The following is a 25,638-nucleotide window of genomic DNA, read 5'->3' on the forward strand; positions in this document are numbered from 1 at the left end:
AGAATAACGAGTAATGAATATACTTTATAGGGATCGTATTAATATCTAATAATAAAAATATTGAAATTCAATAACATGCTTTAACCACCAGGTGTCCCTTGATATCAGCTGTGCACCTTTATGGTGTAAATACAGCCTATCTACCAATTGGATCAAATATAAAAGTGAGCCGAATTAGTGTTGATACTGCAAGGAGACGCATTGTGTGAAAAGAAATGTAAGATGTTGTTTAATGGCTGATATATTTATGATCCACGTCACGTTTTCAGTTCCTCATGTTTGTCTTCTCATCAGGGCTCTATAAATACAGAACTACGGCAGATATGTAATATGTAATGCAGCCGAACCGTGTATTACAATGCCGTTATGTGATGACTTTCAAAGAGAAAAGCAAGCACACTCGGAATAAGGTATTATTATTATTTCGGTCTGTTTCCGGTATTTGTTAATGACGGTGTGCTCTGAGATGTGAGACTGGAATTGCACAGGGGGGAAATAACGTAGGCTATCTTTAGATGCGGATTTTGTTAAACTAATATGTTTAGGCTGTGGACCAACACTATACATTGACGGGGAAGGGGGTAGCAATAAAGATAACATCATTAAACAGTTACACAACATAACAGAAATAATATCGATAGCAGCGTCCCTAGCAACCACCTTGGTAACAATGAAAACGTCGCGATTTCCTGAAGTAATCTTCGTAATAACTAGCAAACTAAAGATCATGTACATCCACTGCACACATAATCTGAAATAACAACTCATATTTCTCGCATCAAATGACATCAAAACGCATTTTAATGGCCAAACTAACTTTAAAATAGGCATTTTACACCCAGAATAAAACGAAGTTCGGCCATGTTTTCTTTTTCTGCAGGGAGACATTTGAAGATCACGTGACATAGACGCCAGCCATCGGAATGAATGGTGAAAAAAACGGGGTTTGTCAAACAGAGCACATGGTGTAGGCCAAACGTTAGCTGGGGATTCTGGGTAGTGTAGTGTCTTCTGCCATCCTTTACTCAGAAAACATATTTGTTTCTCCGAATCGAAGGGGAAAAATACAAAAGCATTGTACACAATTTAAACCAATCAATGTTGTGTAATTAACAAGGATAATCTGGTGTTTTTTAGTCGATGAGTAGTGCAGATATCACTGTAAAATCAATCGACAGTAAGAGGAGTACTTACTTCCGGGTGTAAAATTCTCCGTTATCCAATGGGAATGGATGCTCACATTGCCTTTAAGGGCAGCCGGCATAAACGAATGCCGTGCTTCCATGAGCGTCAAATCCCGACGCAGATGAGAATACATTGCAATCAGTTGAAAGCTATTTGCGTCCCTTTATGACGCTGAAGGAGCCTAGGAGCGTCACAATTGGACGCCACGGACACTGACCAAACGTCGCTATTGGACGCTTAGGGAGTGAGAGTGTGTTGAAACAAAGCATAAGTCTCACAAGAAGCGTCTAAATGAGCCCTGAGCTAACACACTTAGCACAGAACTCACATTGTCTGAAAAGGCCCTCATAGGCCTAAGATATTCTAAAAAATTATATTTGAAAACATAAAAGAAAATCTTATTTTTAAAAATGTTTTTTCATTAGTTTTACCAAAATAACTTGATTTAATTGTATTTGAAATAACATTTCCAAATAAATGAATTCTTCAAGTCTGTGGAAAATGAACCTGTTAGATGAAAGCACGTTTTGTCCAGCCGGATAATATCCACATGTCTACCCTACTTTTATCATTTTCTAATCATAAATCTAATCGATATATTTATGATCGATAGATTTATGATTAGCAGAAATTCGTTCATGATGGCTCAATTCAGTGATAGTGATGACATTGTTGCAAAATTATTAGAGTCATTTTCAAGATTGAGTTACAATGATAAACTGGAGTGGTAGGTTCACACATACGAGGAATTTGACTTGATGTCATGGTGCATACATAAAATATAAAACAAAAAATCTCCATATAAAACAAAATATCTAATTTAAAATGGATTTTTTTCAGTGCAACTAAAACTGCTCTGGAAGTTTTATGTTTATCTTTGTTGTTCATCTTGAAATGTGTCTTCAGGTGCTTTGAAGTGGGTACTTACCTCATGAAAGCTGCAGCCCATTCTCATCTTAATGAACAAATCATGGAGTAAAATATGTGTGGCACTCGATTGATGAAATGGAAATGAGAATGCTGACCCAGCAGCATTGTTCCAGCACTTCCATAAATTACCAATTCGGGCCCTGTTTCTTTCTTATCTGTACAGCCACGGTGATAACTACAGGACTAATTAATTTTCGTATAGCACACTTTTTTGTTGAAATACCTCTCACATTAATGTATTTAACTGTTGTTTAAGATGGTGTATTTATGAGAACATACTCCAAAGAAAGCATAAATTGTCTACAGAGTTTAGCGTTAGCTTGTTCGTTTGTGTTATCGGAGAAACTACATTGTGTTAATAAGTTATGTAACACCCACCAATCTAACCCTAACCCTACTGTAGATATTGAAACATATGAAAAGAAATCTTAAAATAGCTATCATATTTTAATAATACCAATAGAGGGCAGCTTTCCTAGCAGCAGGCAGATATAGTTAGCTTCTAGCTGGTAAACAAGTTGGGTATTATCCTGATAGTCAGATATTTCACTTACGAGGTGGTTGAGACCAGAAACAGAGGTATTAGAGAAGGGATTTTGGACCGGATATTTGGATGTTTTCGGATGGAGTTTTTAGTCAGAGGAAATGACAATCAGCAGGACCACATCTTTTATGATGTAAGATCCTGGGGAATGGAGTTAAATAATTTCACACCAAGAGGCACCAATGACAGAAAAGCTTTTAATACCGTAGTAGGATTTACAGAAGATAGTCGGAAAGAAAGAGTAGAATAACACAGTATACAGCTTGTATTTCTTGATTTCAGTTAATAATTAAATGCTTTCGCTGCTTAATCGCTCACATTACAAACTATCGCAATGTTTACTATACTGTGTTGTGAATTTTAAAGCAATGAAGAAGTATTCTATTCAATATTGCTTTAAGGAATGTCAGTGGAAATGTTATTGTCTTGGACATTTTCCAACAGTGGCAAAAAAATACATCAGAGATAGGCCAAAGGATATCTATAGAATGTGCTTTAAAAGTGTTCAGATTGACCAATGACAGGAACTTCTTATACCAACCTTGTCTCAAAAGTAAAAAAATAAATAAATTAATGTAATAACTCATTACATTATGCGCCGTTGTGAGATATGACACTATCAGTTCAGTAAGTTGTATGACATTATTTGGAAGTTATTATACTTTATCAAGCTATATTAGAAAATGACACATGTATGCGTTATTAGAATTGATTTAATTGACAGTGGTTATTTCATAATTGGTCTATGTAGGGATTATCCTTTGGGGACCATGAATGTCAATACCTCATTTCATAGCAATTCAACCTGGAACTAGATATCTTGATCCAGTTAAATAGATGGGCGGGAATGGTTCAATGATTTTGGCCGATCTATTGAAGTCACACTTTCATCAGAGGAGCAGTTTTCATCTGCAAGACCTTTTTGATAATTAATTCACTGCCCGCTAAACTCCTGTGAGACACGTTTTGTTTAGAGTCGGATTGAAAATCAAGCTTAATTGACCTTTAAACTGATATTTAATCTTTGCCAGATTGCAGGAGAGGCCTTTGAGGAGCTCTAACCCTGTTGCTTGCTATCAGTTTTAGTTTCCATAAATAAGCAACACAGAGTATTGCCTGGCATCCACAATCGATCACGTGAAGACAATGGTTGGTTCCTAGTCCTATACAGCCAGCTGTATAAGCAGGGCTGCACATAACTGGTGCGCAGGTGCGCATGCATACGTTTCATTTGCCCTGTACGATGGGCGCTGTAAGTGATGACAATGGGGGATGTTGGCTTATCTGGCGCCCGCAGCTCACAGCCAAAGTGCGAGTGAGCGAGGAAGAAAGGGAGGGTGCACCGGTACCAGCGCTGTTGTTATTAGCATCTGGTGCTAGCTGCTCTAACGGAAGAAGAAGATGTTTCTACAATGATGTAGAGGGAGAGTCCTCTCCAGTCAGACTGAGAGGCTGATAACTTCAGCTCAGTGAGGTAAAGGACTCTGAGAGTTTAGATAGTTCACTTTAGTCTAAGTTATCTCAGTGGGTCTCAAACGTTTTGATCACAATTTATGTAAACACATATTTCCAAGGCACTCCTTTATAATGATTGGGATAAACAGGTTTGAAATCATTCCAATGTATATTATAGGACAGTAAACCAGACATATCGTTTTAAACTGGAAATATAAACAAAAATGCATAAATAAATAAATGTTAAGGTAAAATAAGATATGAACAACAAAAATAAAATACGTTACATTAATTTGTTATTGGCTATGGTAGGTTATTGGTTATGTTCACATACTTATTTGATTACATCCACTTGTCTAAGATGACAACAGAGACTTTCGACCCAAAACCAGCTGTTGACTTGTGGATGCAAGCAGCTAATGCAGACTCAACCAGAGAGAAAGTAGTAGGCCTACATCATCAGCTACCATGTCTGACAGAGAGGAAGACAGAGAGGAGAACAGTCAGGAGGGCAGTGATGACAGCTTGTAGGATTACTGGTCGTGCTAATGTTGTCTTGTGGTCACCTCTGTATGTGTGTTCAGTGCCGTACGTGTGTCTGGCAAATAAAGACCCCTCAAAAGTTATGGTTTATTTCATTTTAAGGATGAGCACCAAGCAACATCTCCAGGTGCTCCTTTGAGAACCAGGGCAAACAAGTTATGTGCACCCCTGTGTATAAGAGCCAATCCCACTGTGGGTGTCCCAGTCTTTGGCTGCAACAAATCTCATTGCCAATGTATTTCATGATGAAATGTAAATTAAAGTTTGTGTTCACAGTGCAGCATCACGGTGTGGTCTGATGCTGCCTGATGATATTTCTCTACTCATTGAAGAATTAATAGGCAAAATATCAAAAACTGTCCAAAATGAGAGAGAAAACAAATCTTCTCATTTGGCAACCAAATCACAGCATCAAACCTGTCAGCAAAGCACAAGGCGTAAAGGACAAGCACCAATTTCCCAGGGAGTAAAGGAATCCACCAGGTTGCTATTTTATATGCAATTCCAGATGTCTCATTAGGGCTTGATGTCTTTCATCATTATTCTTTCATGTAATTCTGTAGCACACAGCATCTGCACTCCTCTCTCAGTGTTTGTTATTTATGTAAATCGTTTTTTAGCAAAAAAATAAAACATGGAAAAAACAAAAAAGGGAAATCACAAGGTAAACCAATAAGATGGGCCTACCTTGCATAATCAAACAACTGGAAATACCGGCTGTCTTTTTACATTTACTGTCTTAACCAGGTGTCTGCAACACATTTCCATTTTAAGATACCACATTTACCAGCCAGAGTTACATTCTAAATGATTCACATCAACATGGAGGTTTTACTTAGTTGTCATGCAACCATAGATGTTCAATCCGTCCATTATTCTAAACACTTTCCGTGAATATCGTCCATGTAAATGTAAAGAAAGCTTGCATTTATTAGTTGGCCTTTTGGCCACTTGGGGGCAGCATGAAACCTTTAACCTACAGTACTGCATTTTTTGTATAATGGCATGATAAAGCTATTGCATCATCAGACAGTTGCCTATTTAGACATCAGCATTCATTTGGAGTCATGTTTTTGGCCACGGATGTCAGTCCAAATTAAAGTCTTTTAACTTAACTACAAATGGTGAAAAATTATGCTGACATTATGCTATTACCTTGTAGCTAGACAAAATGTTTAAAATGATGAAGGAATGTGCTGCATTCACATGATACGCAATAAGCTCTTTGCTCACCACAAGGTTTGGCGCAGATCCTTGCTTTGAAAACAGTTGGTTAGATTTGTTTCTATGGTAATCTCCCTTGCTATAGCTTATGCCACTTCATACCAGAGTCCTGCACGGGTCTGATTTTCAAGACCCGCTCCTGCCCCGCACCCGCGACGTGCAATACCAATACCCGCCCCGCCATACATGGCGGTACATATTGCCAATATGTACCGCAAACCGACCCGACCCGTCGGCACAAGATCCGCAAACCGTCCCGAACCCGCATATATAGCCTACGAGCTGAAAACATGCAATTATTAACACACGCAGTTGCATATTTGGCTCAAAAAGCATGGGATGTTGGTTATTTTCTCCATGGATGACACCAAAAGCCTCCCAGACGTTGGATTTCGCTCTTGAGGAAGAGTTATTGACAATGCTGAATCCTCAGCTTCACCTCAGCCATCTTGAATGTGGCACACTCAGCAGCAGATTGATGCGGTGCAGAGGTTATGATTATGGGGGAGAGGTCTAAGGATTTAAACATTAAATTAAATTATTATTAATTTAATATTTATTATGCAACACCCGCATCTTCTTTGTTTTACCCAGAACCTAACCTTTTTTTTTTAAATACCATGCCTGATGCCTGATGAAACTGAAACGCAAAATGCATGATAAATGCAGGGCGAATCTTCGCTTCCTGTCCGGTTTGAACGCACCAGAACATACAGGCATCATTGATAAGCAATCCATCTCATGCTATCCCACCAGAGTCCTGCATGTGGGCCTTATGCGCACTAAAGGTCTTAATGGTAGATCACTAAGAGTGTTACTCAAACTGTCTGTTGTAAATGTCAAACAACTCCCAGGAAAAAGTTTCTAGATTACATTTCGCCCACTGAATAAATATTGCACTGAAAGATCCACAAAGCATTGTTCAAATGTTTTTGACAAACACAGTGATAAACATCCTCTCACATATTGCTATGCAGAGTGTGCACTGGTGGGTGTAACCTCATTCCACAATTTTTCACTCTGCAGAGGGAGGCCTGTTGAAGCACAATTCGACTTTTACTTGATTGTGGTTACTGCTTCTAAACCCAAAGTTTATCAGGGAATAAATAAACCTCCAGGCACATCCTGCAGTGTTTTTCACAGTAAGCAAGTAACCCTTTGCTGCACTGTCTCAGGCATGTCGATTACACAAAATGGAGCAAAAGCCAATGTTTTAATCATTGTGGTAAAGGAAAGGTAAATAAACTAAATGCATCTGCATCTAAGCACCAGGGTTCAAGGATGATACACGGCGTTAAGAGCTGAAAAATCTGCATACAAAGTGACACAATAGCTTCAGACAGTCTCCACATGGGCCTTCGGAGCTGGCAAAATTGAAAATGAAAGCATAGATGCTGCCGCAATACATCGGGGGATCACAATTCAACAAAGACTCTTAGAACTGTCAGCATGTGGCAACAGGACCCCGACTACTGTTGTCGAGTACTGACACCAACTGACAGCTTCACTTAGTGCATCATATGTGTTTGAAAAAGAAATGATCCTATTTCAAATCAAAAATAAAACAATGACTGTTATCCGCTGGCTGAAGCTTTTCCCTTTTAGATGGATAATCTGCTTTAAGAAGTACGTTTTGATTAATAAGTTTCAATTTATTAAGCCTCCTTAAAATGTATCAAACTTAAGCAAACGCCTCGGTATCCCTTATACTTATCTTTTAATGGGTTATTTTAATGGCTAACGCTAATCCAAATATCAAAATTATTATCAAGATAGAGCAATCATATTGATGGTAGACTCTCTGCATCTGATTTATCTCCCTTATCTATCCCTGTAATTGGCCCGTGTGACCTTCTGTTCACAGGCGGCGGCTGCTCTGAGGCTTAGCCACTTAATAAAACAAATTATTTGATACAAGAAATGCTGTTTTATGACATCTTAAGCTTACTGGTATTAATGCACAGCTATTAGTGTGATCTCCGAGTGATGGCGTGTTGGGTGGTGGGATTGATCAGCAATACTGATAAAAAGCAGCTTCACAGATATGGTCACTATTTCATAATTCACTATATTGGAATGAAAGTGTAATGGACGGTAGGTGTTCAGAATTGGGGAGATTGTTAGGGTTTCTTGTATTCTAGTGTGTGTGGTAATTAAGTATGTTTAAAGAGGCCCTATCATGCTTTCTGGGGTTTTCCATTTCCTGTAGTGTGTTGTAGAGGTTTGCATAACAAGGCCCCTTTAATAACAAAAAGTCAATAAAGTTCCCCAACAAACTGCTAGCAGTAAGTACACTTGATAACCGTAGGCGAGTATTTCATCATAAACATCTGTTCCATGTTTTTTTTAAATTATTTATAAATAGTTAATCACTATTAATTGTATCATCATCATTAAGTAATGAGATTCCAACTTAATCCAACGTGACATAACTATCATAACTCTTCATGAATCTCGTAATGTTCCGTTTCTCAGAGATATGTAATTATTTTTTAATTTTTTTTATATATATCTTTTTTAATATTTTGTATTACTGATTAGACAAAGGAGAGGAGGTGGAGCAAGGCTTATAGAGAACATAAGATATATGCTGTGTCTCCCCTCTCTCATCATGGGCAACAATAGACCTGACGACAACGTTTCCCTCAACGACAGTCTCATGGTGAAGACATGCTGAGGGTCTCGGTTCACTCCATGAGTCTTCAGAGGGCCCCTGTGCTGTGGAGGACGTCCTGCCTCAAGACGCTGTGTACAAGGACTTACATTACATTGCACATTTTTACTTCAACTTCTTACAAATACAAATATTCACTTATTTTATTCTAAAGTTAAAGTTAGTTAAAGCCTTTTATTGTCATTATACAAAAAGTACAACGAGATTCAGAGTGCAACTCTGTCCCAGTGTGCAAAAACTAGACATACAAAACATTAAAAACACGGCAGTAGGACAGACAACACAAGCAATCATCCGGGGGGAATACATAATTAACAATATTGATACAAAAATGGTTTATAATTTTTAAAGTGCATTCAAAGTGTGTATATGTGTGGAGATGGTTACGGTTATTGCTTTAAGTGTGGTGGTTATTCAGCCTGATGGCCCAGGGGTAGAAACTGTTTTTTAGTCTGTTTGTTTGTTTATCTAAACTGGTGCAACTCTTATGAAACCTCATCTCCTCTGGGATGAATACATATTTTGATTTGGATAATTGTAAAAAGTAATACTATACATTTTAAAGTACCTTCTACAAATCCCTTCAGTGGAGGGGGGGGGGGGCACAATGAAGTGCCCTTTATGGTTGCCATACTGTACATTTGAGAAAACATGGTGATGTGACTTAAGTCAACAATGCTATTTACACCCAGTGGCATGTACTACGAAGCCGGATTTTTCGTTTAGCATGCTAACTTCAGGGAAAACCCTGGGTTTCCGGTCCTACGACGCTGGTTCACTTCTTAGCGGGCTAGATCTCCATGGTAACTTATGCTGAATGGCTAGCCTGGTCCGGAGCAGGTTTGGTTCCAGGATAAGAGATCAACTTTGACACACTTTGAGAAAAGCTGGACTAATATAACATTAGCGTTAAGAAAGCTTACTTAAAGGTGGGGTAGGTAAGTTTGAGAAACTGGCTCGAGATACACTTTTTGTTTTATTTCATGGAATGCTCTTAACATCCCGATAGCAATGAATATCTTAAGTGCTTTGACAACAAATCCATAAAAAAATGTCATCTGTGGAAGCCGTGGCGCTGTAAAAAGCACGACCAACCATTTTAGCGGGCCCGGCTAAAATGACTGGATGGCCTACCTGCCTGTCAGCCTTCCATCTGTGCACAAACTTATCTCGTGCCCTCATTGGTCATCAGTGTTGCGCAAGTTACTTCCAAAATGTAATATATTACATATTAGCCTACTGTATTTTGAAAGTAATAAGTTACATTACAATATTACTGTCTCTGAAATGTAATGAGTGACACTACTTTTTAGTTATTTTGTAGTTACTTTCACCAAAATAACCGCAAAAGAATGGCTAGGTATTTTAAATGCTATTTCATGTATAGCATAACAACTGTGTAGGCTCTTAAGGCTACTAACAACTTGTATTACATGGCTTAGTTGAATACTCGATTCTGATTGTAAATTCTTAACATGTGACACGTTGTTAATCCAGCATTACAGACACTGTCAAGGACTATAATGAAGGTTGCAAAGGAGGATCAAGAAAGAGAAAGGAAAAGAGGTTAAAAGATGGAGCGCTGGACGTCAGATACATCACCAGAAGAAGGCAGAGAGGAAGTAAACAATAACAGGACACGGAATGGGCTCTGTATTTTGTTTAGTATATGGCCGTGTACAGGCCCGGTTCTAGAACAAAATGACTCAGGGTGCACTGTACAGGCGGGTACTTGTTTAGATATACCTGGGCAGGCTCTGTTTGCCGTGGTATCCTGGCACCTGCGGGCCGCAGAGGGGCTGCGTAGCTGCTCCGGGGGCGAGGGCGGCGAGTCAGGCGGGAGTAAGCTAGTGTTCACAACGGAGGGTCACGTGATGTCCCCATCTGACCTGTTGCTACGGTCTGCAGTAGATGCAGTGTTGCTGGCGTTTAGTGATGGTTGCTTTAACCATTTTCATATAAATGATTATCCACAGATCAGATGTGTGTCACTGCTGTGGAAGCACTTTGGAAATAATGCACACGCAGCGGAGCAGGTCACGCGCACCTGACACAATTTGTTGTTTGTATTTTTCGCTCCATTCTCTTTTTTGAATAGAGGGTGAATAACATTCAACTGCCACGAAGATCCCAACGCGAAGCCTGAAGGGTAAACACACCAGGTTTACTAATCTACCCGCACAATTTGTCTGGTGTCGGTTTGTCTCACTATGTTAGTGCATTCTTAAAAAACAAAACACCATTTAATTTTGGGTTAAAATATGTTGTAACTGCGTTACTGAGCATTGTAACGGGTAATATATTACCCACATTTCATTAGTAATGCGTTACATTACTTCGTTACAGCAAAAAGTAATATATTACTGTAACTCCGTTACTTTTGTAACGCGTTACACCCAACACTGTTGGTCATGTGCGCGTTCCTGTGTGTTGGAGGAGGGGCTCTGTAAGGAAGTGGCAGATTTTTTCTGTTCGGTTGTGTATTTTCAAATTCTAGCGCACTCAAGCTGGTTTCTCCAAAATTACCTACCCCACCTTTAAAAAATCATAATTAACCGGACTGTACGTAATGGTACTTCCAGTACCGGTACTGATCCAGTTACTTATGTTGTGGCAGATATTTAAGTAAGCTTTCTGATGAGAGCGTTCCAAAGGTCAAAGGTGACTGCAGTCCGTCTCACTGGCAGAGTGATGTGCAGCTCCTGAATGAGCAAAAAGCTTTTGATCTCCCTAAGTGCCTCTCAATGTGCTTCACTCCCCAAATGTAATGTGGTGATAGATTTAATACATTGATTATAATTACTAGTCTTATAATTATTATAACCATTCAATATGCATGATGCCACCCTAATGGCTTGAGCTCTTGGTTCAGTCCTGTGCCCAGCGTTTCCGCCATGGGGCGTCTTACCGTCATTTGAGGACCCAAATAAATAATTAGAGAGAAGATCGAGAGTTTTTAACGCTTGAAATAACGAAAAGGAAAAAGGACAAGGACATCCCTCTGTTGGAGGGGCAAAGGAGTCTGGTGGGATTATTTTCGCCGCCAGCGAAGCGTGTTCCTGTGACGGAAAGTGTACTGCCGGCGAGCCTTGACCGGGGGTGCTAGTGGAGCACGTGCGTGAACTGCGAGTGCCTGAGCCTCGCAGCAGCGATACTGAGGCTCCGTGGTAAACTGTGGTAAAATGAAGAGCCGTTTAAGAGCCGAAAGCGCCGGCTCTTCTTACCCCCTAAACGCACCAGGAGCGTCTGCGCCACGCTGTGCCACGCTGTGCCACGCTGTGCCACGCTGCGCTACGGCTGCGCCACGCTGCGACCTCCTCCTGAGACCTAACACACCAGGCGCGTTTCAAAACGTTGCGGAAGCGGAGCGTCGTGTGTGCAGCCTCGCAGTTGTTGTTGATTTTGGAATATTTCCTGGACATTTTGTACTTCTACAAGTAGTAGGCTACGTAGTTAAATGGTTTATGTTTGTGTCTGTTTAAATCGGGTTTATTGTTGTTATTTCCTATGTTGTTGTGTTGTAGACTACAGACACAGTTAATAATAATTGTAATATTCCAGTTATAAACGACATGAATCAAAGATGTGTTGCTGTATTTTAGTGGTAAAAAAATATGCATTCATCATCATAATTATTGTATATATATATAATTGACAGTGCCTGTAAACCGGAGGAGAACGCTGCAGTATTCTCCTACTTGAAAGACGGTGGTGGGGGGGAGGAGAAGGAGACGGTTTTGGGTGCACCCGGTGCACCCCCTCAACCAGCAAAGCAGACAACAAGGTGATTTTCATCACTTCCTGCCTGCGCCACGCTGCGCCGCTTCAAAAATAGGATTCATCCTATATTTTAGAAATTCCTTGCGGCGAGGAGCTTCTGGGAGCGTCTGGTGGAACAGCACCCATTGACTAGAGTGGCCGCGATCTTTGCGAACGCCGCGGCGCAGCCGTAACGCAGCGCTGGTGCGTTTAGGGGGTTAGTGAGCCGAGCCAAATGATCTGGCTCACTAAAAAGAGCCGGAATTCCCATCACTAATACGTAAAGAGATAGTATCTATAAGGGATGGCTCAATTAAAAATTCAAGTCACGTGACGTCACTCCATAGTAAGGTTATTTATGCTGGTAATTCTGTGATGAGTTTGCCCTTATCTAAAAATGACAAACTTGGCATCTGAGTCTTTATATGAGTTTTAGTTGCAGTACCCATCTACAAGTTTAATTTACTTTAACTCCCACCTTATCTTGTTTAAAGCTGATAAATAATTTGATTGATTTAAATGGTGAAAATGATTGATATTTACTCTAGTAAAACCTTTGAATTGCATTTATTAAAATAGGTCGGCCATGCACAGTAATTACATTTCAATAAATAAAGATAAGCACTGCGTAAAGCGAGAGCAGCCTACTATCTTCATTAATAGATCTTTTCAGCACTATAGCCAGGCTGACAGAGAGCAACAGCTCGATTGAGCCTTCTATTCCCATAGCACTCAGTGGCAATGATTGTATGTGTTTTTTTAACGATAAAATTGTTACTCTTAGAAACAAAATGAATGACCTCTTGCCTTTGACCAGAATAGTGTTATCAACGGCTCCCGGAAACCTAAGTTCTAATATTACACGAGATACACTGAACAAAAATATAAATGCAACACTTTTGTTTTTGCTCCCATTTTTCATGAGATGAACTCAAAGATCTAAAACATTTTCTATATACACAAAATAACCATTTCTCTCAAATATTGTTCACAAATCTGAACAAATCTGTGATAGTGAGCACTTCTCCTTTGCCGAGATAATCCATCCCACCTCACAGGTGTGGCATATCAAGATCCTGATTAGACAGCATGATTATTGCACAGGTGTGCCTTAGGCTGGCCACAATAAAAAGCCACTCTGAAACGTGGAGTTTTGCTTTATTGGGGGGGTCTGGGGGGGTCTGAAAACCAGTCAGTATCTGGTGTGACCACCATTTGCCTCACGCAGTGCAACACATCTCCTTCGCATTGAGTTGATCAGGTTGTTGATTGTGGCCTGTGGAATGTTGGTCCACTCCTCTTCAATGGCTGTGCGAAGTTGCTGGATATTGGCAGGAACTGGAACACGCTGTCGTATATGCCGATCCAGAGCATCCCAAACATGCTCAATGGGTGACATGTCCGGTGAGTATGCTGGCCATGCAAGAACTGGGATGTTTTCAGCCTCCAGGAATTGTGTACAGATCCTTGCAACATGGGGCCGTGCATTATCATGCTGCAACATGAGGTGATGGTCGTGGATGAATGGCACAACAATGGGCCTCGGGATCTTGTCACGGTATCTCTGTGCATTCACAATGCCATCAATAAAATGCACCTGTGTTCGTCGTCCATAACATACGCCTGCCCATCCCATAACCCCACCACCACCATGGGCCACTCGATTCACAACATTGACATCAGAAAACCGCTCACTCACACAACGCCACACACGCTGTCTGGTCTCAGACGATTTTGGAGGTGAACATGCTGGATGTGGAGGTCCTGGGCTACTGTGGTTACACATGGTCTGCTGTTGTGAGGCTGGTTGGATGTACTGCCAAATTCTCTGAAACGCCTTTGGAGACGGCTTATGGTAGAGAAATGAACATTCAATTCACGGGCAACAGCTCTGGTGGACATTCCTGCTGTCAGCATGCCAATTGCACGCTCCCTCAAAACTTACGATATCTGTGGCATTGTACTGTGTGATAAAACTGAAAATGTTAGAGTGGCCTTTTATTGTGGCCAGCCTAAGGCACACCTGTGCAATAATCATGCTGTCTAATCAGCAGAGGTGGGAGTAAGTCCTACATGTGCAAGTCATGAGCAAGTCTCAAGTCTTGACCTACAAGTATCAAGCAAGTCCCAAGTCACTGTGGTGAGAGTCAAGCAAGTCAAGTCATACGAAATTCTGATGAATAAGCCCAGTTTCCGCATTTAAATCAGTGGTTATGCAAGTGGATTTTATTATTATTTACAGCAGGGGTGGGGAACTTAACGTGAAGAGACGTTACGCTCGTGTTGTGTTCAAGGAACCTGTCATTGGCCAGGAAAAACAGGCACTCGCTTGTTTAATTATTTTGCGGTCTAGATTTCTTCTTCTTTTTTGAAGTGAGAAGTTGTCCGTCAGTCAGACTGACGCTGGACCCCCCCCCCCCAAAACGAAAACTCTTCGGTTCTCCACGAATTACACGAGTCACCCAAATCAGCGTTAAAAAAGCGGGAGGCGCCGAAAAGCGACTAATTTGCATTTGCCATTATACATATTTAATTTACATTTCTGTTAACACTAGAACCGCCAACAGCGTCAGCGCCTACATAGATATAATTATAAAACAATTTAAAACTCACTTAATTGGGTTAATTTAGAAATTGCTTCAGTTTATCATCATAACAAATCAAAACGTTCAGATTCATTTTACAACAAATCAAGGAATGATGCACTTCTACAAACAAAAACAACATAATTAAAACATTAAAACAAACTACTAAAAGTAGATGAACTACATTATTCAAAAGTTTACAGTAACTTCTGATAATAATAACACAGGGGAAATAAACGAGGCATCTCTCTCACTCACACTCTCTCTCTCTCTCTCTCTCTCTCTCTCTCTCTCTCTCTCTCTCTCTCTCTCTCTCTCTCTCTCTCTCTCTCTCTCTCTCTCTCTCTCTCCTGACAGCCCGTCAGTATCAGGGTTAGTCCAAATGAATCTCTTGGCGGTTCTAGTGTTCATTTACCGTTTTGTCTTCTCTTTGCTTAATCGATTTGAAACCAAGTCCAACGTAGCTTAAACTTAACGTTAGCTTTCTAGCTAACACAACACATGCACACACCTTTCTCTGTGGGTTGTTTTGCAGTGACGAATGAAGTTGGATGTTTTGGTGGTCGTGTCACTGATCTTTATGCTGCAGACCCTGCATATCGCTGTTCTCATTCATAACACTCCGTTCGACGTCTCACTATGGGATGCGCCTCATCGCGGAGCAAACAGAAGCATCAATCGCATTACGCCAATCCTGATTGGCTTGTGATCTTGACGTCAGCGTCAGGGGAAATCACCCCCTATAAGTAGCTTGCGCCACAACGCATGCGTCATTCAAACACCTCTTCTCGCTTCAGAGCACATCTCACAGTAGCCGGGCAAGCTTAACTGTCCACAGACTGAACCCAAATACCCATTTCGGTCGACGGGCGCTCGCCGGATACTCCTTCTGCTTCGCAGGAAGACGGTAGTACTAACGCTGTTAGTATTTAAAATCGACCTCGCCCTTCTCTTACCCGAGAAAGTAAGGTAGGTCCAATTTTTTCAAGCTAGAAGTACACCTGTTGCTAGCTCGCTCCCTCTCTACCGACACCATGGTAGCAAGGACGTTTTCTCTTTTCTCTTCTCCACGGAGGAAGAAAGGATTTAAAGAGCATACTGCCACACTAGTCAGTATTCTCCGGGAATAAAAGACCCACACTGTACTTTTCCCCGGATTAAGGACAAGGTGGTTTTATCTTTTCTCCCGTCCCACCTGTCGAGAGCGGGCCCTCTCCACGCCACGAGGCGACCAAGATGGACGCCCCTCTCCCTCACACCAGAGGAGTCAGGGACTCGGTGGCTCGACTCTGCGGGTTGAAGATATCGGGCACAGACACACACCAGGTCTGTTCGTCCTGCCTCGGGCTAGAACACGCCCGAGGCGCTATCGACAACCCCGGCTCATGCGGACATTGCGTCCGCTTCACTGTTAAGAGCCTCCGCCGAAGGTTAGCTCGACAAGCTAGCCACAAAGTGGACTCACTCCTGCACCACTCTACCCCTTGAATGTTGAATTTGTTCCAATAGCTTGAAGTGGTAGGGTGATGTATGTAATGTCATTATCATAACTCGGGGTAGAGGGGATGTTGTTAGCTTGACGTGAAAGGGAGGGGGCTAAAGCTAGGGGATGTGCGATGCCTTGGTAAGAAAATGTGGCTTTTGTTACCATCTTTGTATATTGTTCTGTATCCTATCCTCATATCTATTATTTACATCGTGTTCTTTGTCATTATCCCAGTTTCCTGGTCCCTGTTTTCTTCCCCTGTGTCATTTCTCTTTTTACTTCCTGTCCTTGTGTGTTTTCCCGCCTTTTTTTATTGTTTGTAGTGGCCTAATTAGTTGCACCGGTTCGTCAGCCCTGCAAACAGCTGACCTCCTGCACTTCCCCTCAGATTCAGCTTGTATTTCAGTCCAAGTTCTCTGTCTTATTGTTGTTGGATTATTGCATGTTGTGAGACATGTTGTTCTGTTCTGTTTGTTGCTTTGCCTGGATAACCTACACATTTAAGGTAATTTGTGTTAAATATTCCAGTCTCCTGCATTTGGTCAGTATCTCCTATCATGCAAAATCCACCTTTTAATGTCCTTTATACATACGTGTCCCCGGTGTGTCAGGGAACTCACAAAGTGTCCGAAAATAAAACCCTCTCTCTTTTCCTCCGTACCCAAATCTCTAAAAATGGGGGTACAACGGAGCTGATCCAGATTTGCGTCCGATATGACGTAATATCGGAAATGTTGGCTGGCTTTACACCAACAGCCCTATGAAAAAGATTGCTATCAGAAACAATGCCTGACGTGTTTTGGACGTGATATGGTCTTTGGAAGCAGGCATTGCTAACACTCAGAGCTAACCTGTACTGGAGGAACTCACCTTGTGGTAAACCTGCAAGAGAAAAAGTATTTGAGCTCCATACTGTTTTAGAAATAATCCTTGATGTGGTTTGGAACATGATATAATAATAATAATAATAATAATAATAATTTCAATTTATATAGCACCTTTCACGAAACCCAAGGACGCTTTACAATGGGAAGTAACAAAACAAAAGGTAATAATAAACATACAGAGCAATAGCAGGAAATAAGTGACTGTAAATATGATATGGTGTTTAATCACGGCAGCATTTAGCTGTATCTCGTAAAATTATGAGCAGGCACAAGGTCCCGCTCCTCTTTTTTTTTTCAAGCTAATAATAATTCCTTACATTTATTATAGCGCTTTACAAATACACATTACACACATGTAACGGTCATGTACTGTGGACAATACCCACAGGAGCACATTCAGGTGAAGTGTCTTGCCCAAGGAGATAACGGCCTGACGCAGTGGCGGCGGGTTTCGAACTAGAGTTCCCCAACGCCACCCTTGATCTGATGATCAACGCACAGCCCACTGCGCCACTCCGTCCCAAGCCAAGGACCCAGATCAGCAATTCTCTAACAGGGCTGAATAGAGGGGTATGAGGGATGTTTAAAATGCATGACCTGTTTGGAGAAAAACAAATCATAGACATGTATTTGTATTTGTATATATCTGAGACCAGTGGCGAACCGTGTCTATCACAACTGGACCTTCTGTAGACACACACACACAAAACCACTCAAATGCGTAGTGCATGGACCGAGAAGGACACACAAATCAACGTAACACTAATATTACAGATCAACAACACAGATACGATTCTCATTTATTCATTTTATTTACATTTCATAAAATTGTATTCAATCAATTTTTTGTTTGTTTTATCTGAGTGTTCCAGGGTATTCTCTGAATACCTTGAAGACCCTGACGGTTCACCACTGTCTGAGACCCATAATATATGCCCAAAAATAGCATGATAGGAGATCTTTAACATATATTGATATATAGCGCTATAGATGGAAAAATACCAATAATCATCACAATCATCTGTTACAAAACAATCACAGAACAAATCAAAGCTTATTAATTTAATTCTCAACACAGTGGAACCCAACCTCAAGTTGCACTGTGGTGTTGTTCTGTGCCTCTGTCCTCCACCTGACATACAGGTCTATCAGTAACCTGCACCGAGGGTTGGGGTATGTGTTCAGGATTCTAAGAGCCCTGTTACTCATTGGATCAGGCTCCCAAGGTGAAAGGGAGAAGAGACATGGGCCTTAGATTAATTCGAGCCACAGAATAATGAGGCTGCTCTCAGACTTCCCCGGTGAATAAAGACAAATGGGTTTTGTTTGTGCCAGCTTCGCTATCTTGCAACTCCAATAAGCCAGAGAACATTCCAAAATGTGAAATAAACTGTAATTGAGCGAGGCTTCTATGAAGTGACGAGGTATTTTCATACTCTGTTGAAAATAATCCCATGGGGGGGGGGGGTGGAAGCGGAGGATGGCGGACCGGAGATGATAAAGCTGTCCTCTCTCTGGAGAAAAGTCTTTTTTATACTGAGCACAACAAATGTCTCACTTCCAATCATCTTGTTCTCGGCTGATTGGACATTTGCATTGTGATTCTTGTGTAGGAGCCATTATGTCAAATACTTTACTTGACCATCGTGCTGGTTATAATTAGAGCCAAGAAGAAAAAGTCCCTGTAATTGCTCCATCGCCATCAGTCATATCATGCCTGAGACTACAGGGTCTACAAGGTCAAAGCCATCAACCAACCATGTCTACACCTGACCCCAACCCTGTCCCCTGCAAAGATTTCATTTCATAGATTGCAGTCTATTCCAGCAATACATCAGTACAGAACTGGATCTCAATGTATTTAAAGTCAATAATAGCCCTTCGTAACTTAATTTATTTTTCCTAATGTTGTTAGTAGCGGATACAAGGGCTGTATTGAATAAGAAATGGTTAGCTCTTTTTATTTTATTTCTCATCTTATATGGTTTCTTTACTTGTTTTTTCTATGCTGGTGTGAAGTGGTAGGGCTCGGGAAATATTTGAAGTCATAATTTTCCATGTACCAATCGGGATTTAGTAACATCTGAAACAGAATATGATGATTGGGGGGTTGTGTGGTTATGTTGCCGGAGATTCTTAAAAAAATATCTTATCAAAAATACCATTATATGCTTTTTTTCTGGGTGATGTGTTGAGACATATTTAAACGTACCTTAATGGATTTCTGTTGACACTTGGGGTAATGTAACAAGTTGAAAGCAGAACACTGACATATTATCATCTTGTAAGATGATATATGATTACATAATGGACAATGTACACTAGTTTCTGCCCATTTGGTAATATTCACTTGCTTGTTAGCGTTGTCTTGGTCATCACCAATGTGTGAAGGAAATGGCTACCTCTGTTTCCTAGCTAGATGTAAATGTTGTCTGTTGGTTGATGCTGTTCACAGTGGGCTTTTAGATATTTTTCAGTATAAACAGCTGCCTGCTATTGAGGAAATTGGGTTGATAAAAGCATTGAGAATTGTCCAAAAGTTGGAGTGAATTAAATTAGTTATGTAATCAGACAGCTAGTTAACAAGCTAAAAGTTTATCCAAACCACTTTATTTGGAGATACAACTGAATGATAGCACACATAATAATCCCTCAGTGTTGAAGGGATTGTGGGCACATACAGTTTTTACTGTAGATTGCTACTTCTTCTTTGTTTGATCAAACGTGATATTCACATAAAACATCATCTTCTTTGCACCCTTCAGTTCACAGCAATATCACCACCCAGACGACGAAAACGTTGATGTACAAAAATACATTTATTTGAAACAATTTCAAAATGACAGTTTCCTTATCGTAGAAATATGGAAATAAAGATGAAACAAAACATTACTGATGATGCATGCATTGTAGATTTTTGTGCAATGAAGAACATTACAATGCTTATGCCTTCGGAAATATCACGAAAGCAAGAATCTCTTTCATTTTCTGGATCATTTTACAGAATATTGTGGATTTTTGAGAAGTCAGATTAGACAGTGATCAACGTGGTGATGGAATGACCAATGAAGCAATTACTGAAAGTCTATGAACATGTTCAGTAGCTATTCTTTGAGACTTTTTTTGGAGTACCGAATTCTGTACCTTGCAAACGCTGCAACAAAGCATCATGGCCTGGCTCTAAGTGAAGTCGTCATACATTCTTTACAATTCCAAAGGATCCAGAAGGGGCGAAAAAGGACCAAAACAATACAGTACAAGTAGGATTGTTCAGTACACATTTTTTACAACTTTTCAAAAGTTTTATTTCTGTTTGTCCTAATCCTGTTTTGCTAATACAAATCAGAAGAAAGACAGCATCAAAAACCCCACGCTAAGAAAATCCAGCAAGGCAAACAACTCTCTGCTTATGGCATGTGATGAATACAACACAGCTATAAAACAGTCTTTGTTCAATGTGTATTCTGTCTGCACTAACAAGGCTTGGCTGTTTGGTTTGAGATGAGAATGCTGTGTTTGAGGTAATGAATATGTGATGTGACAGCCTATGCCTTTGTGTTCCTCTGTCCCCTCTCGCTTAGCCTGCAAGTGCTGTTTACTTCAGCTGAGCATTGTGGGAAAGCTCTGCATGGGGCATGCTCTGCTCAGGTGTCCAGCTTTCTCGGATTATCACCATGCTGGATACCAAGAGGCTGGCGGGAATCATCCCGAGGCCAGTCAGTAAGAAAACAGCTCTGATGGGAGAGTGGTGCATGCTGGGAGGACGTTACCTCCTAATTTCAAACGTAAAGCAAAGCAGTGAGTCAAGCGTTGGTTGTTAAAGAACCACGATGGCCCCATGGAGAGTGGATTTTGTCTTTTTAAAGGAAGGGGCGATTTCACAACAGTATTGCGTGGCTTTTGCTAATCACTAAACCTGTGCAAATAAGATAAAATACTCCACAAAGGGCAAAATGCACCCTTACATTTGCACTGATTTCAGTTAAGTCATATGCAGGCATTTGGCATAACATGAGCCTTAAAGGCGGTCCAATTCACTCTAGTGGAATTATTACTCTCATGACTGTAGCCAGGCGAAGACTTCGTCGTGCTCCGCTCAAACACGTTTATTGTGGGTTTGCAGTGACAGGATGTAAGGACAGTTGTATGATGACAAATAAATGAAGAAAGCGTCTCTGCGTGTCGTCTTTGAAAAAAACAAAGAAAGAAAACCACGAATGACAATTTGGGGTATTATAAAAGCGAGAACATATATACTTTTTCCCCCCTCTCCTTCCACCAAATAAAGCAAATTGCACCAAGCTGAACGTTATGGCACTCCTTTTGCTGTAATATTATAAGTCAATATCGTCTGTGAATCCGACCTTGGGACAGGGTAGAACGTTGGCTCACTGTGCCCTATTGATGACTCACTTTTGAGATAAGATGCAGGTTTCTTGTCGTAATGAAGGAGAATGTTTGTGGGGCGAAATTAGCTGTTAGGTAAATCAACCCTCCTCCCCTGCATGGAGCCGGCAGACAGGTTATGAGCAAAGAACCAAGTGAACAACCAGCGAGAGTTCATTTCAAGTTTCAGGTATATCCATTAATGAAAAGAGCATTTGTTTTTGATTGTGTATATTCAATATTACACAAGCAATGGTATATGCTTACAAATATATATGTACTAGGCCTTCTTAGGGTTTTATCAGTATTAGGTGTAGCTTTAAACACGTGGCAGTTACTGGCATTCATAAATAACTAAAACTCATTGTTTACACTCAGTATTGTAATGAGTGGTGCAGGAATGAGTCCTGAATCGGGAATGAGTTAGCATTTTATTGCTTCCGGTTCACTCGCCTAAAGGTTAACTTTCTTTTAACGTGTTTGTTGTTAGGTCATTTGACTTTGATGCAGTTTGATAATATCTTAATGTTAGCTTCCGGTTCTGGCAATTACATTTTCGCTCCAGAAATCACAAATTGGTGTTTATATGTGGAGATTATCATGGTGAACAAAACACGTTATGTATCATAGATGTGTGTTTTGTCACAGCGCTTATTATTTGCAATTTTTGAAAATCTATTAAAGAATCAAATAGCTTTTTGTTGAAGGAGCCCTTGCGATGCTAACTTCAGGGTCCGCCACCAATAAAAGGTCATCAGTGCACCACTCGATTGATTCATATAGTTCTTTCCCAAACAGGAACCGAAGTGGAACCAGCTATCAGAACCCAACCTTCTGTTTGTGGTATTTCTGAGGACGTACACATAACTTATAATGTTATTTTGGATCGAACGCCATCAATGTTCTCCCAACATATGAATATTTTGAATTTGATCACTGGTCACCACAACAGAAATGAGTTCTGATGCCCAATCTGAGTCATTGTCCAACAGGCAGAAGGTAATGTAATGAGACCAATGGCAAGGATGGAATCTGTGTAAACATCACTGAATATCTATTGTATATATCTAAAGAAACACATGGGACATGTTTGTATTTCTTTCCAGGGAAATAGTGGGACGTTAACACTGCATTATTTCAATAGAATTCTACCTGCATTTACAGATAAACCTTTTCTACAAGATACTTATCGCTCAACAGTAACTGCAGAAAACGAGGGCAAAACAGAAGAAGTGTGGGTAAAATCCATTGGGCTCTTTGAGGGAGGATTAGAAAACAACTATTTACAACACTTGCTTATCTACACCACAGAAATCCTGTCCTCAATAAGAACATGCACAAGTCAAGAACCTTAGCGAAACAAAGTTGATTTCTTTAAGTAATGTTTTAACACACTTTCAAAAACAGACCAGATCCTCTGTTGTCCATGGTACTTAGACTACGAGCAGGTAGAAAGTAATAATATATACATTTAACAGAACATATGATAATGTTGTACATTTTAATAATATTCCCTGTTAGATTGAAGACTCAGACATTATAGTCTATATATAGGCAGACATTATTCTCAAAGCAAACTCCTTATGAAATGTACAGAACTCTTCACAGGTGTGGACCAAAGGTATTTCACTCTGTGAATGAATGTAGCTTATCCACACAACTGTATATGCCAGTTACGACACTGATCTCATCGAGTAAATTGACATTTTTCTGCGTGGATGTTGCTGAATGAGGCATCCGGGCAAGTCAGTATAAATGAGGTCCCTTAGAAAACTATTAACATCAGTTGTGTTGAGAATTACAAAACAGAAAAAGAGAACCCCGACACTGTAACACTTGGCTGTACATAAACTGTCGCTCTCCAGCTTTACACGCTAGTACAGTTGGGAATCTCCCTTGTGCTCTCGCAGGCGTTTCCAACTCCTCCTGAGCAGAGACAGACAGAAGAAAAGAATGAGAGATAGTTAGTTCTGCATCAGTACTTATATATACCACCTCTTTGACATGGTCGTGTTTATTACTGACATGTTTTAATCCAAGGATTTGTAGGTGTTTTTTGGATGTAAGAAAGTGAGCCATTATGAAAATGTGTTTCTTTTTTCTACCGCTCATGCTGACATTGATGGGAAACTTCAGTGAGTCATATGATGTCATTAGTGGAGGATGATGGGATACATGCAGGATCGGGAAGTAAGGGATTTAATGTAACGGGATAATGTAATCAGGATACAAAACATTGAATTTCTTCTGTAAACAGTACAAGTACTGTTCTGTAGGCCAATAATTGTGAATCATGTGTTTCAGTGTTGGTGTATAAACTACTGCCTGAATATGCTTAATGACAGGCAGGTTTTCCTATAAATAAAATATAATCCATACTTTCATACTCAGATGAGGTTACTAATTACACTTTTTACTGGTAACTAGTAATTGTAATGAAATGCATTTTCAAAGTAACCCTCCCAACCCTGGGTACACATCTATCCAAAGACCTCCAGTGTAGTTCCACTGCATTTTACAACATTTTTGGGAACAACTCACATAAAAAAAATAACTCCTAAAGTGGTGTTAAGGGCAATTATACACTGAACACAAATATAAATGCAACACTTTTGTTTTTGCTCCCATTTTTCATGAGATGAACTCAAAGATCTAAAACATTTTTTATATACACAAAATAACCATTTCTCTCAAATATTGTTCACAAATCTGAACAAATCTGTGATGGTGAGCACTTCTCCTTTGCCGAGATAATCCATCCCACCTCACAGGTGTGGCATATCAAGATGCTGATTAGACAGCATGATTATTGCACAGGTGTGCCTTAGGCTGGCCACAATAAAAGGCCACTCTAAAACGTTCAGTTTTATCACACAGCACAATGCCACAGATGTCGCAAGTTTTGAGGGAGTGTGCAATTGGCATGCTGACAGCAGGAATGTCCACCAGAGCTGTTGCCGGTGAATTGAATGTTCATTTCTCTACCATAAGCCGTCTCCAAAGGCGTTTCAGAGAATTTGGCAGTACATCCAACCGGCCTCACAACCGCAGACCACGTGTAACCACACCAGCCCAGGACCTCCACATCCAGCATGTTCACCTCCAAGATCGTCTGAGACCAGCCACTCGGACAGCTGCTGCAACAATGGGTTTGCATAACCAAAGAATTTCTGCACAAACTGTCAGAAACCGTCTCAGGGAAGCTCATCTGCATGCTCGTTGTCCTCATCGGGGTCTCGACCTGACTCCGGTTCGTCGTCGTAACCGACTTGAGTGGGCAAATGCTCACATTCGATGGCGTCTGGCACGTTGGAGAGGTGTTCTCTTCACGGATGAATCCCGGTTTTCACTGTTCAGGGCAGATGGCAGACAGCGTGTGTGGCGTCGTGTGGGTGAGCGGTTTTCTGATGTCAATGTTGTGAATCGAGTGGCCCATGGTGGTAGTGGGGTTATGGTATGGGCAGGCGTATGTTATGGACGACGAACACAGGTGCATTTTATTGATGGCATTGTGAATGCACAGAGATACCGTGACGAGATCCCGAGGCCCATTGTTGTGCCATTCATCCACGACCATCACCTCATGTTGCAGCATGATAATGCACGGCCCCATGTTGCAAGGATCTGTACACAATTCCTGGAGGCTGAAAACATCCCAGTTCTTGCATGGCCAGCATACTCACCGGACATGTCCCTCATTGAGCATGTTTGGGATGCTCTGGATCGGCGTATACGACAGCGTGTTCCAGTTCCTGCCAATATCCAGCAACTTCGCACAGCCATTGAAGAGGAGTGGACCAACATTCCACAGGCCACAATCAACAACCTGATCAACTCTATGCGAAGGAGATGTGTTGCACTGCGTGAGGCAAATGGTGGTCACACCAGATACTGCCTGGTTTTCAGACCCCCCCAATAAAGCAAACCTGCACGTTTCAGAGTGGCCTTTTATTGTGACCAGCCTAAGGCACCCCTGTGCA

General features: G+C 40.8%; 1 protein-coding gene across 2 annotated transcripts in view; it reads right to left on the reverse strand.

Annotated features, from left to right (window-relative positions):
• Positions 1-20,118: 20,118 nt before the first annotated feature.
• sorcs3a (sortilin related VPS10 domain containing receptor 3a) overlaps positions 20,119-25,638 on the reverse strand; it is a 349,991-nt gene continuing 344,471 nt past the window's right edge. For both annotated transcript variants that reach the window (XM_071204106.1, XM_034082424.2), the window contains exon 27: positions 20,119-23,584. In XM_071204106.1, coding sequence (XP_071060207.1) covers positions 23,526-23,584 — 59 coding nt within the window. In that variant the 3' untranslated portion in view covers positions 20,119-23,525. The remainder of the gene's footprint in view (positions 23,585-25,638) is intronic.

This window comes from Pseudochaenichthys georgianus, chromosome 1, assembly GCF_902827115.2.
Source record: "Pseudochaenichthys georgianus chromosome 1, fPseGeo1.2, whole genome shotgun sequence".
Lineage (NCBI taxonomy): Eukaryota > Metazoa > Chordata > Actinopteri > Perciformes > Channichthyidae > Pseudochaenichthys > Pseudochaenichthys georgianus.